Genomic DNA, 14,153 nt, shown 5'->3' with positions numbered 1-14,153 from the left:
TCTTGCGCTAAGGTTTTGCACCTGATTAACAGCTGAGTGGCTTTAGGCATAGTCCCAGTCAATCTGAAGAATTCCATTTTACTTCCACTCCTAAAGAAGTCCAACTTAAACCTGGAAGTTCTACATAACAATAGCCCATAATCTTGGTTTCTGTGGTTGGATGAAATACTGGAGGGAATTCTTGGCACCAGACTACAAGCTGTTCTCTAACAACATGAGACCTTAGATGACTCCCAGGCTAGTTTCTGACCCACGTACTAAACAACACTTCTGGACATTTGGAAGAGCTACCTCAGATGGGAAAGGTGTCCATTTTGATAATTGTTGGCCCTGTTGAGTGATTGGGAAACACAGTACCTATGAGCAGGCTGTATGCTAGTTTGCCTCTTATCTCAATGGTGGACTCCATGTTGTGAATCTGCAAACTTGTATTCCCTCCAAATCTGTGGAGTTCTTCAGGGCTCTTCCATCTAACTAATACTGTATAATATTTCTATGTAACCACTTTTCTGTTTTATATGTTGTGAGGATTTTAAATTTCACCCTTATAAAGATGATGCCAAGCCCTGTCTTCCTGAATCTGTTCCATCTGTGGATTTTGATGCACTGAAAGTAAGCCTTTATAAAACCACCGCTCATTTACTGAGTTTCGGGGATCTAAAACTCAACATTTCCAAGACAAAAAGATTGAGCTGGGTTATTAACATGTGTGTGCTTTGGCTGTGCTCCTATCTCCACCTACCTTTATGGAGTGTCGCTTTCCAGGTAAAAATCTCGTCCTCAAATTAAGGTAAGATTGCGGGTTCATTCTCACCAGTTTTGTAATACACTGTGCTTTCTTCCCATTTTCTCCCCTACGAGTTTTGTAGGATCCCGGATTAATTCTAAATTAGACTTTTAAAATGCCCTTTTTTATGGTGCTTCTGGGCTATCAAATTGCACAGCTGCAGGGCTGCCTGCAAGGCGCGCCTTATCTTGGGGCTCCATAAAATGTATCCAGTCTCTCTCGTTTGCAAAATAAAAAGGATTCAGTCTTTCTTGTGGAAATCTGCCCAGGCACCATTATACTTGTCATAAAGAATAGAAAAAAGATGTGAATAGACAAATATGTCCTCTCAAGGTCTTTACTGTTGGCTGCACTTCATCTATTTACAGTCCCCCAAACTAAATGGAAATAGGCGGAAGTTAGGAGATTTTCTGTCATTGGCATCAGACTACTCCTACACTTCTGGAAGAGCCAAGCCTTCCTCTTCTTTTGAAGAGCATTAAAAACGTTGTTGTTCCGGTGATTGTTATGGCCTGTTCGATTGCTCCTGGACCCACAGTTGTTGATTTCTTTCTCCTAGATAGGGCTCAATTGAGTAAAAGTGCAGAGAGAATAAAAATGTTTCAGGAACTGTAGTGTAGGTAATACTAGCGTTCACATGGTGGTGAGTATCTTATTTCTCCATTCATTGTGATGAACTGGAGACGACTGTCTTGATAGTCGTAATTTGTAACTTTTCTTCTCTGTGTAACTAGAGTCTTTCCATTTGGAGGATGGAAACCCATGCAGCCTGGAAGAGGTGAAGGAGGAATATGTCAGAGTGTACTGCTGCAATGCCAGGTAATTTTTCTATAAAATATTAGGTAACTTATCTCAGTCTTGAAGAATTAAATAGGTTTAACTCGGCATAAGAGGAAGTGGCTACATTGCATGGCAGGTCTCTCATCTGAAGATAAGTGGCCACTAATCTTGTTTTGGGAAAGACGAAGCCACACAGCATTCATAAAGCTTGGCAAGTGAGTGAAACAATGGCAGCGTTTTGTGGAATACATTCATGTACAATGCAGTACCATGTAATTCCCTACTTGACTGGCCAGAAACTTATAATTTAAGGGGTAACAATTTGAAGTAACTCATCACAGGGACTCGGGAGTTAAAACTTGAAGGAACACATGTCTAATTCCTTTGAGGAGGTGTTGTCATCCCTATTGCTCATAGTGAATGATCGGTCCATGGCTGTTCTCGAGTACTATGATGGGTGATGTTGCTTCACCCCCTTCTATTTGTTTGGTTATAGTTTTATTGAATCCACAAATGTTGTGGCTTCCTTTGAATAATAATGTTGGTAATTTAATAAAAAGTTGTTTTTTAGTTACGTCAGTTGCTTTTACTTCTTTTTGTGTACAAGCATCTCCTGCTCCGTCATGCTTTTGTGGTTTTTTTTATTCTCTGTTGCTATGTCAGGGTTTAAGTTATCATTTGTTAGGTGGTTGTTGATTATGCTTATGATGGAAAATTATCGTAATTGATGACCTTTTCCCAAAACATGACTGTATATAATTGTTGGATTTTTTTAGGGAACCATTACACCCTCTTTAGCGTGCTACTAGAATTATGCCCAACATTTGAAAGCATCTTCCAGCGGGTCAAAAATGTGTATTAATCTTTTAATTTTCATAGTGAACCATGCATTTCCATGGTTTGGAATTTGCCTGCGTCGTCTGGGGAAAAAGGAGCCGTCTGCTGGGCAGCAGCATAGGGATTTAGCGAAGACTAGTTTTCCTTATTTAAATAGGTAATACTTTGGAAAACACAGAAGATTGTGGGCTGCTAATTGTCAGTACATGCTCGCCATTATTCATTCATGTTTTGTTGTTACACATTTGATATAGGAGTTTGAGGGTTCCAAGTTCTAAATCTCTATTTCTGTAATACAGTTAATGCTCTAGTTTATAAAGAAATCTTATAGCTTCTTGACCACTTATCATTGCAATATTAGATGCTTGATTGTTGATCACAGTAATAATTACTTTTTGTATGCATAGCACCAGACTGCACTTCTGCCATTTCTTAGTGATTGAGGTAAAATGTGCAGCCTTCTAATAGTTCAACATTGGTAAGAATCTGAGTCCCTCTGTATGTTATGTCTAAATAGATTTGATCTGATACTCATCTTGCTTGATTTAGAGTTGGGTAATAACAGAAATTCTTAGGCGGATTTACAGCTACTACAGTAAAGATTATTTTTTTGCTGTTACTCAAATCTAAATTAAGCTTTTAATTTTTTAAGGTTGAGCGTGAGTCAGCGCTGCACTGCAAAAAGCTGTGGTAGTTGAGTACGGAGAGAAGCTTCGCCCACTCCCTGCCCTTATTTTTCATTGGCTTGTGTGTTTGTCCTTTGTAAATGTTGGCTTTTGATTCATTATGAGTCCCTTAGTTAGTCCCTCCTTAGTACAGCCATGTCAGCATTTGTATCCTCCCATGGCTACTGGCCCCTTTACCTGGATGTTACACGGTTCCTGTACTTATTGTTTATTGAGCCGGGACAATGGCGTAGGCCTCGCAGCGGGAGGTGTCCCGGCTCTCCGCTCTTCCTCTCCTGTGACGCCAACCGCTCGGGGAAGGGAAGCTGCAGGCGACTGGAGAGAGAGAAGAGAGTTTGGGTTTGCCGCTGGCCCTCGCTGCAGCAGTGACGAGTATAAAACCTACTGTAGACATGATCTGTTGACACCAGCTTGTGCGATTAACGCAAGAAAATAAAAAGCAAATCTGTGCTTAAAATTTTCCATGCCATTGCTGTATGTACCTATTGTGTAAGATTGTGATATACGGGAGTTAGACATGTAACATATACGGGCAGCCATGTGTAGAATTGGTGATTTGGAGCTCTTGTGTGAAGTGTAAAGTAACTGGTGGTTAAGGGAAACATTTTAAAAACTTCAGGTGGTGTTTTCGGTATATAAAACCTCAGCAATGTTGAAAATATTATGAAAGGCTGTGGTAGTTGAGTACGGAGAGAAGCTTCGCCCACTCCCCGCCCTTATTTTTTATTGGCTTGTGTGTTTGTCCTTTGTAAATGTTGGTTTCTGATTCAATATGAGGCTTGTTAGTCTCTCCTTAGTACAGCCATGTTGCGCAGAGCGGATTGGACACTAGGATAACAAGCATTTGCAATGCAATAGGTCTCGCAGCATTAAAGTTTAAGTTATTGTCATTGTGTATGACAATGCGTTGCATAAAATTTTTAGCAAACTTTGAATTGGTGAGCAGTTTGAGTGTGTGCAAGAGTATGCTGTTGCTCACAGCTGTTATTATTCACACAGCTCTAATGATGCACCTCACCACAGGGCTGACGCAGTTATTATTCACAAAGCCCAGGCAGGCCATCACAGCAACATTGGATATCTCCGGAATTGTATTTTACAGACTGACATCATAGCACAGTTATTCGAAGAGGAAACGAGCAGCGCACAGCTGGCGAACGCATCCCCTCAGCCGGAGCGAGCCTTCAAAACACAGATGTCTCGACTCGAGAGAGAGAGGAAGTCGGGGTTCAAGGGAGCGCTCGGTCCCGTGGACTCTGGTCTGACCTGGGCTGGGCACCAGCAGCACGTGGGCACTGTGCAACAGGGGGGCACAGTAGTACAACCGGTAGTGCTTAATTTGTAAATGCAATAGTGCCGGTGCCCGAAGCTCCTGCTGAGAAGTCCACGGCGGGGCAACTGAACTTCGACCTCTTTAATCCTCTATCATGCACCCGCTGCTTCTTTATCTGACTCCCGCAAGTACCTACTATTTCCCTTTGTGACAGTTTTCCGTCTTTGTCGTCCTGTGTCTTTTCGAATTGTGCGTTTTCCTTTTTTTGCTCTAGTCTAGGGAATATCTAACGCGGAACAAATAAGTGCCAGTCCCCAAAAAAGTGCTGGTGGCCCTGCCGGCAAACCACCGGCTCAAATTAAGCAAGGACACCCGGGGAGAAAGACGCGCAGACCCACTCAGGGAAGTATATGACTAAAGTCTGGTGGACAAGTGGACTAACGTATCTAGTGCAGTCATCGGTCTGCGACCGCGTGGTCATGTGTTTAAATCCCATCTGGTCCACTCAACCTTTCATCCTTATAAGGAGGACAATAAAATGAGTACTTTCGGTTGGGCAACAATAAGAATATGCTATTTCAGCATCAAGATACCTTTCCTGTAAACGCCATGCTTTATGTTACAAATTATCCTTGAATTACGTTAAGAAAAGCAAAAACAGACTGCACTAAAAGAGCAACGATTCCAAATGAAGGATGCGAAGAAGACTAAGGTATAAATAAAATCTAAACACAATGGGCAAAACTTGGTAGAAATCCCCGTTCACCAATTACAAATGGTGTCTGGTTGTTCACGTTGCTTCATGTGGCTCTTCGCACACATGACTGTGCCTGTTCAGCTGGAAGAAAACACAGAAAATCTACTATTTAAAAATAAAAAGAAAAACTTAAATCAACAGACGCCATTAACTAAAAATACGAACTCCAAGCTGCCTGTGGAATCAACTGGAATTTACTCCATGGCAGTTCGATAGCCAGCGCTCTCTAACGAAGGGCGTTTAGAAGAAAAGGGGGAAGGTGGCGCGCGCTGCTTATTTTGGTCAGAGTCCAAAACCACTGTTTTGAGAGGAACAACGTCCAACGTAATCTTTGCCAAACCGGTCACTGTACCGTGCACCTGCTGCAGTTTTGAAGACAACATTTGGGGGGTGCGCCAACGGTAGGACTGAAAGGCCTGAGAACACCGCAGGCTCACCGGTTGGCGGTTACAGCCGGAAATGGGTGGTGCATGTATGATTGGAGATGACGTAAAATTCAAACAATTCACGGGGATTAAGGCAACTGGGACTGCACCAATCTAATTATTGGGATAATGTAAGCCAGACTATGGTGCACAGGACCGGAGGTTCAATACCCGTAAACCCCCTAGGATGAGAAACCCTTCAACAACAAACCCACTAATTTGGTCTAGCACCCATCATTATATCACAATCATCATTTCTTTTTCATTTGAATTCAGCAAAACACAATTCAAAGGGCATATCATAAATGAGTTATTGTCATGATATATAACACCAACCCAGCATGCACCAAGCTCCGAGGGGGCCACAAGCTGTTCTGAGTTTGCATCTGAGCGCCTATATGGACAGAGAGGACGGCGGAACGAGACGGGAGAAGCCCCGAGCTGCTGACACGGAGGAGGACGCTACTGCGCGCGCACTCCTAAAAACGAAACCTATGGTGGGGGCGGGACTTCCGTTTTGTGAAGCCCGCGCCCACGGAGTGCCTGGAGGAGCAGTGGTGACGCGGGGCTCCCATGCCCGAGGGAGAGCCCCGCGGTCGGAGGCTGCACAAGTCCGGAGTGCCGGTGAGCGGGGAAGGGGGGGATGCCTGTATGTGTGCGTGTGTGTGTGTCTGTGTGTGCGACGGCGGAGGGGTGGGGGAGGGGATGTCTCTCCGTGCGTGTATGTGTGCTTGTGTATGTGTGTGCGCATGCGTGCAGGGGGAGGTGTGCCTGTGTATGTTTGCGCTTCCCAGGAGACAGCCACGGCGAGCGCGTTCGCGCGCGCGTGGCCTGCACCGATCGCCTTTTGCGAGATGCGTGCGGCCAGGTGCTGTCTCCTGGGAAGCACAGTCAGTAACAAAAGATCTTCTGGCGGACACAGCGTTGACGCGCTGTTACGCCACGAGACCTAAAAATGAAAAACATGTTTTCATATGGTTGCGATTTAAGGGGTGGGAAGGATGTGTGCAACGGTAACTTAGCAGCGGAAAACAGCAACCTGCGAGAGGGAGACGTCCAACATACAGTTAATGCTTGCAGCCACGGGGAGATCAGGTGAAGTGTAGACGACAGGAATATATGCAGGTCCATAATTAAGCAACGGAGGGAGGGTGCAAGGTGTAAGTCGCACTAAAGCATGCTGTCACAAAGCGGGGAGGGGTTATCACGGGACAAGTTAAGTGGCCACAACTATTCCGGGATTGCAACAAAAGGCTGATAAAAAGGAAGCGCCAAACGTCAAATACCATTTTGCCGTGGGAGCCAAAAGCTCTTGTGTTGGAGCCAGTGTCTGAACTAGGAGTAGATTTTAGAAAGTGATAGAAAAAGAGATGGATAATATAGGAGGGAACAACCAGAGAGGACAAACTAAAACATTTGGAAGAGGAACAAACTGTGTGAGCAGCTGCAAGCCTACAAGTGCTAGCGTGTATGCAGTGTACAGTCATGCGTCTCAGTCACAACTACACCATTCTGTTGCCAGACATTCAATGCCAACAAACATCTGTCACATGATAATGTGCCCTATCAAAGAACCAGCTTCTTGTCAGCTTCTACCGAGCATCGGAAACACTGACTGATAGCTTGATGTGAGCAAAAGGTGACAATTCGCAAATGTGGGTCAGGGTTTTTAGTTTTTTTCCCGGACCTGTTTCACTTCCCATTTTGACACTGTGTCTTCAACCTTAAGGCACTTTCTCAGTAAAAAATGTTTAAGAAGAGTGATCTATTTCCACAGGACATTGTAAAAGTTTTGGGTAAAATATTGCATGACTGGAGGTGGGCTATTGAAGTAATACACCTATGGATTAAGGAAACAGGCGAGGGCAGGAGGAAATGGATTTGTGCTACAGAAAGGTGGCTAGAGGATTCAGAAAAAGGTTTATAACAGATTATCTCTTACGCGAAAAGTGCAAGCAATTCCTGCTCTTGAGAGAAATTATTTTCCCACTGGAGCACTCCCTTTTTTTAAAAATCTGGCACGTTGCTTGTAATTTAGCACCTCCTATGGAAGGTCCAGCCCTACACTTGCACAAACACTCTGACCCATCGCTTCCCACTGAGAGCCACATGCACAATATGCATGGGCGAATTACTACTATGTTGGTGGCTTTTATTGAACTCAGCAAGCTGATGCCAACAAAAACAAACTTGTATCTTTCGTAGGATACCAGCATGGCAGCATGGCCACAAGATAAGTGACAGCAAAATATATCAGAGCGCCTGCTTCTCTTTTCAACAGGAGAGGTGCAGTGTATTAAGGCGCTCTAGATTAGGGCCTGTTCTTGACAGATGAGTGTTTGAAAGCGACGATGTGAGAAGAGCACTGGTTGGAGAGGAGCTGGCATGCAGATGCACTCGTATGTAGTGGGAGATAACAAATTACTAAACAAATTACTTAATCCCCCCCCATGCTTGTAAAAATAAATGGCTGGCTGCTGTTCAGCATGGCTAAAAGTTAGTGAGGTGGGGCGTGGCCAAGATGGCGGCGAGGTAGGACGTGTTCGTCTGTGCTCCGACCCGCCGTCCGCCACTAACCGCACCTAATAGCATTTCTGAGAGCAGAGGAGCACTGAATTCAGCGGCGGAGACTCGTGCCGTCCCCTTCTGCAATCGGTGGCTGACTGTGGTTGCTGGCCGCCGAGGAACCGAAGACAGGCCTAGCGGACACGCCGTCAACGTGGCTGAGGCCTATCACCCGGGGCGGTCGGCCACAGAGACCTCCGTGTGGCGACCTCCGCGGCTGACTTTCGATATCGCCGCCTCTGCCGGACGAGCCCGCCACTGCGCTGGAAGGTCGGCGATCCTGGTCGGGGGCCCCCCTGAGAGTGAGCGGTGGTGAGGCCTGTTCCCCAGTCCGCCTTCACTGGAGGAGCGACGCTACCGCAGCCTTGCAGCCGCTCTCACAGACGAGTGCTGCGCCCTGCCTGGTCCTGAGACCGGTGACATCGCCTGTGGGAGACGCGGGGGCCGGGCCTGTTGCCCTCCACACTAGAACCGGTGAGGCTGTCCTTGGACATGGCCTAACCCACAAGTTACTTACCTTCGGTAACAATATATCTGTAAGAAACAGTAGTTAGTATTAGATTCCTTACCATAGAATATCCCCAGGCGTCATACTGGATCCGGAAATTTTTGCGTAGCAGTATCCTTGCGCGTCTGTAGGTGTCGTCTGCGGCTCCGCGTCCGTCGTCGGCGTCGTGGGCGCCGGAATGACGGCGCCGGAGTACTAAGACGCCGCCCTCGCGCGCTGACGTCAGTTCTTATACACAGCTTTTCCGCGCCAGAAACGCAGAGCCATGATAAAAACCAACACTGGTGCCATGAAACTAGGGCCCTGAAAGAGGAAGACCGTAACCCTAGATATTGGTTCTCAGAACGGGGAGGATGGGTGGGTCGGTAAGGAATCTAATACTAACTACTGTTTCTTACAGATATATTGTTACCGAAGGTAAGTAACTTGCACATCTGAAAGAAACAGGTTAGTATTAGATTCCTTACCTTAGAATAGATACCCCAGCAATACCAACCCCGGTGGTGGGTCTGCGAACCAATAATCACACCAGAAAGTCCTGGAGGACGGAACGGCAAAAGAAGCCATCCCTCCGTACTTGGCTGTCCAGGCAGTAGTGTCTTGGAAATGTGTGCAGCGAGGCCCACGTAGCTGCCTGACGTATGTCCTGCAAGGGGACTCCCTGGCCCAGGGCAGTAGTAGCCGCCGTGGCCCGAGTGGAATGGGCCCTCAGCCCAACAGGAGGCTCCTTTTTAGCCAAGGAGTAGCATACTTTGAAGCACAAGACGACCCACCGAGAGATGGTCCACTTGTGCACGTAACCAACGAAGAGTTGGTCATCCACCCGGAACTGGCGAGTGCGATCCAGATAGAAGGAGAGCGCACTTTTCGGGTCCAGACAGTGGAGCCTCTCTTCCTCTTTCGAGGGATGCGGAGGTGGAAAGAAGGTGGGCAAAGTGATGGACTGCCCGATGTGGAAGGCTGTGACTACCTTGTGCAGGAAAGAGGGTCTTGTCCGCAACACAACTTTGTCCGGATGGACAGAAAGGAAAGGAGGTTTAGAGGAAAGAGCCTGGAGCTCACTCACCCTCCTGGCAAAGGTGATGGCAACCAGGAAAGCAGTCTTCAGAGTAAAAAGGCGGAGAGGACAGTTATGAAGTGGCTCAAAGGGAGCGCACATCAAAAAGGTAAGTACAAGGTTCAAGTCCCACTGAGGCATCACAAATGGAACAGGAGGAAACATGTGTATGATGCCCTTCAAAAACCTATTTACAATGGGGGACTTGAACAAAGATGGCTGATCAGGTAGCCTCAAGAAGGCTGAAAGGGCCGAAAGGTAGCCCTTGATAGTGCCCAGAGCAGAGCCCTGCTGGGCAAGAGAAAGAAGGAAGAGGAGAACCTCAGAAAGGGGTGCAAGAGAGGATCCACAGCCTTTGCTGTGCACCATGCCACAAATTTGTTCCACCTACAGGCGTATACCGACTTTGTGGAGGGACGCCTGGCTGCCAGAATCACTGTACAAACTTCAGGAGGCAAGTCAAATGGCCTCAACTGTCGCCGCTCAATCTCCAAGCATGGAGGTGGAGACTGGACGGGTTCGGGTGGAGAACCGTCCCCTGCTGCTGCGACAGAAGGTCCTCCTGAAGAGGCAGACGAATCGGGGGATCGACAGACATACTGAGTAGCTCGGGATACCAGTACCTTCGTGCCCAGTCCGAAGCCACAAGGATAACTTGGGCCCGGTCGCGCCTGATCTTCTTCAGCACTCTGGGTAGAAGTGGTATAGGCGGAAAGGCGTACAACAGACCGCAGCTCAACTCGCAATGAAAAGCGTCGCCGAGCGAGTGCCGCCTTGGAAATTCCAACGCGCAGAACTGATGACATTGCGCGTTCTCTTCGGTGGCGAATAGATCTAACCAAGGCTCTCCCCACTGCTGAAGGAGACCTTGCGCCACGTCCGAGTTCAGACGCCATTCGTGATCCATCATGCACCGACGGCTGAGTTCGTCCGCCCTGGCGTTCAGAGAACCTGCCAGGTGTTGAACCACCAGGGTCACGCCCTGATGTTCCAGCCACTGCCAGAGGCGCCAGGGCCTCCTGGCATAGGGTCCACGACTCCACCCCGCCCTGTTTGTTGCAGTACCACATGGCGGTGGTGTTGTCCGTGAACACCTGCACTACACTCCCCCGAATAGAGGGGAGGAATGCTTTCAGTGCAAGCCGCTCCAGAAGGTTGATGTGGAGCTGGGACTCCGCCGGAGACCAGAGTCCTCTGATCTCCACCTCTCCCATGTTATGTTATGTTATATGTTTAAAATGGATTTGTATCGCGCACTGTTACTCAAGAGTGTCCTGGCGCGTGGAGAGAACAATGACAGATTGAGCAGGGGGCCTAGACCACTTGTAGAAACAGATGTGTTTTCAGGAGTTTTTTAAAAGTGGTCAGGTCAGTCGTATGCCTCAGAGGGTCTGGCAAGGCATTCCACATATTGGCAGCTCTCACCGCCAGGGACTGACCACACAGGCGTGTTTTTCTGAACCTAGGGATAACCAGTTGTCTATGAGCAGCCGAGCGTAGATGGCGTGTCGGCTGGTAGAACGAAAATCTGGCACTCAAGTAAGATGGGCAAGGACCATGTAAGGCTTTGTGAGTCAGGACCAAGGCTTTGAAGCACACTCTTTGAGCCACCGGGAGCCAATGAAGGTCACATAGCTGTTTGCGGACACTTAGGCTCCTCTTTGACATCCCTAGGAGACTAACAGCTGCATTTTGTACTACTTGAAGTTTGCCCAAGAGAAAGCCAGGAGAGCCGATGTAAAGGGCATTGGCGTAGTCCAGGCACGAAAGTATGAGTGCCCTGGCTACTGCCTCCTTGGCTGCTTGGGGAAGGAGGGGGAAGAACTTCCTTAGGGTTTTTAGAGGGCCGAAGCCTGCTCCTGACAGTCTTGTGATCTGTTCGCGAAAGCTCAGGTCAGCCCCGAACAAGATCCCTAAGTTCTTAGCTAGCCCGCAATCGCCTTTAGGACATGGTGACCCTTTGGGCCATAGAGATTCTTTGAAGGCCACCGGGAATTGTCCGTATAAGAGAATTTCTGATTTGTCCTTGTTACATTTCAGGCTGGCCTGAGCCAGCCAGGCAAATACTGAGGACAAACATTGCTGGGCTTCATCAGTCTGCAGATCATCACCTTTCCAGGTGAAGAGGAGTTGGGTGTCATCGACGTAGGCCATAATTTTGGCACCCCACCTTTCCGCCAGGTAGCCGAGGGGGGTCAAATAAACATTAAAAACGCAATGCGGCCCCCCAGCCCTGGAGGGACGCGTCCGTCACAACTACGTGCTCCGGTTGGGGTAGGGAGAGGGATCTGCCGCTGACCCAATCGCGGTCCGTGAGCCACCACTGCAACTGTTTTGCAGTGCCCTCCGAGATCAAGACATGGTCGGACAAGTTGCCTTGATGCTGGGCCCACTGAAACTTCAGGTCCCACTGCAGAGCCCGCATCGGCCACCTGGCGTGATGCACCAGAAGGATGCAGGAGGCCATCAGCCCCAGAAGCCGCAGCGTCAACCTGACCGAGACTCGGGATAACGGCTGAAAGATCGGAATCATAGCCTGAATATCCCGAACCCGCAGTTCAGGAGGATAAACACGAAACTGCGCTGAGTCTAGAACCGCTCCGATCAAGAGGAGCTTTTGAGAGGGGCACAGGTGTGACTTCGGCACATTGATGGAGAACCCCAGCAGGTGCAGGAGGTCGGCCGTAGTCTGGAGGTGGTTGACGACTGTCTGGGGCGAGCCCGCCTTCAACAACCAGTCGTCGAGGTAGGGGAAGACTGAAACCCCTAACCTGCGCAGATGAGCTGCGACCACTGCCATCACTTTCCTGAACACCCGTGGGGCGCTGGTAAGTCCGAAGGGGAGCACAGTAAACTGAAAGTGCTCGTGGCCTACCGTGAACCGCAGGTAACGCCGGTGGGCCGGCAGGACGGGGATATGAAAATAAGCGTCCTGCAAGTCCAACGCTACCATCCAGTCTCCTGGGTCCAGGGCAGCTAGGACTTGAGATAGCGTCAGCATCTTGAACTTCTCCTGCCGGAGGAAGCCGTTGACGTTCCGTAGGTCCAAGATAAGGCGTAGGCCCCCTTTGCCCTTCTTGGGTACCAGAAAGTAGTGGGAGTAACAACCACACCCTTCTTCTGGCCCAGGAACGCGCTCGATGGCCCCCTTGGCCAAGAGGGCCGTAACTTCCTCTCTGAGAAGTGTCAAGTGATCCCCCGACGCGCGGTGGTACTGCGGTGGCATGGCTGGAGGGGTCGCCTCGAAGGGGAGGGAGTAGCCCCTTCGGACGATTTGCAGCACCCACCTGTCCGATGTAACAGTGCGCCAGTGGAGGTGGTGATGGCGAACCCTGCCTCCCACTGGCATCACATGGGCCTGAAAACTCGGACTAGGAAGGTTTCGAGGCGGATGCTGCAGGGGCAGGTGTGGACTGGCCGCGCCATTGTCCCCGAACACCGCCACGGCGGTTTCCGCGGCTGCCACCGCGCTGGATGTCAGACTGCGGTGCGTGGCTGGCAGCTCGTGTGGGGGCGCCCCTTCCTTGGTCACGAAAGGAGCGAAAGGCACCCGTTTGCTGCCGCAGGGCCGAGAGGCCCAAGGACTTGGCCGTATCCCTGGAGTCCTTTTTTTTTTTTTTTTTTAAGTTTCCAAAACCTTTATTGATTCGTACAAGTTTTACACTGCTATTTAGCCAACAACCCGCAGGCAGGCAGCTTGTCAACAAAAAGTCTTATCCGCAATAAGCAGTTTTGCATCCATACACTTGTACACAGCTTCAGAAAACAAATTTTATAAATAACAAAAACCAACTAGAAGCGTTTCACATAATAGATCAGTTCACCCTTGGTCTAGCATAGAGGTCCATAATGACACTTTCGTCTTGAATAACATGTCCGGGAATCCCGGAGACTAAATACCACCCATGCAATTTCATCCCATTCTGCCCTTTGTGTCTAATCGCGCAGCACGTGCCCAGTCATGCACATCCATTTGTTTTCCCGCCATAATCCCACCCATCTATACCGTCCCCTATCCAGGGACAGTATCCTGCACTCTATATCTTATATCACAGTGCGTCTTTCATGCATAGCTCCACCTTCACACTTCCACATCCGCCCCCTCCAACCAGGTTGTCAGTGGTTGCCAGATATCTGCTGGCCTAGAGCGCTGCGGCGTTAATTCCCAGTAAACTGTTAACTGGTCTTTGCAGTACATGGCCGATTTTAACCATCCCGTCACTGCCGGCGGAGTTTTTTGTTTCCAGAGTAGTGCAATCTGCCTCTTGGCCAGCAAAGCAGGAGGGCAACTAGTTTTCGAGAGGGACACGGTATGTGCATGACAAAACCAAGGAGGGCCGTAAGCGGGTCTGGACTCATTTCTTCTCCAACTATCTGCCCTATCCTTTCAAAAACTTCCACCCAATATCTGCTCACAGTCCTGCATTCCCATCTTAAGTGATAGAATGTCGCATCGCGTGTTCCACACCTCCAGCAGT

At 48.7% G+C, this 14,153-nt stretch overlaps 1 protein-coding gene across 3 annotated transcripts in view; it reads left to right on the top strand.

The window, feature by feature from the left end:
• The window catches only part of STRA8 (stimulated by retinoic acid 8), a 126,162-nt gene that overhangs the window by 47,854 nt on the left and 64,155 nt on the right, over positions 1 to 14,153 (top strand). For all 3 annotated transcript variants that reach the window (XM_078653557.1, XM_078653563.1, XM_078653547.1), the window contains exon 4: positions 1,522 to 1,606. In XM_078653557.1, the coding sequence (XP_078509683.1) occupies positions 1,522 to 1,606 (85 nt within the window). The remainder of the gene's footprint in view (positions 1 to 1,521; positions 1,607 to 14,153) is intronic.

Source organism: Lissotriton helveticus, chromosome 1_1 (genome assembly GCF_964261635.1).
Source record: "Lissotriton helveticus chromosome 1_1, aLisHel1.1, whole genome shotgun sequence".
Classification (NCBI taxonomy): Eukaryota; Metazoa; Chordata; class Amphibia; order Caudata; family Salamandridae; genus Lissotriton; species Lissotriton helveticus.
This window is presented reverse-complemented; position numbering and strand designations above follow the sequence as displayed.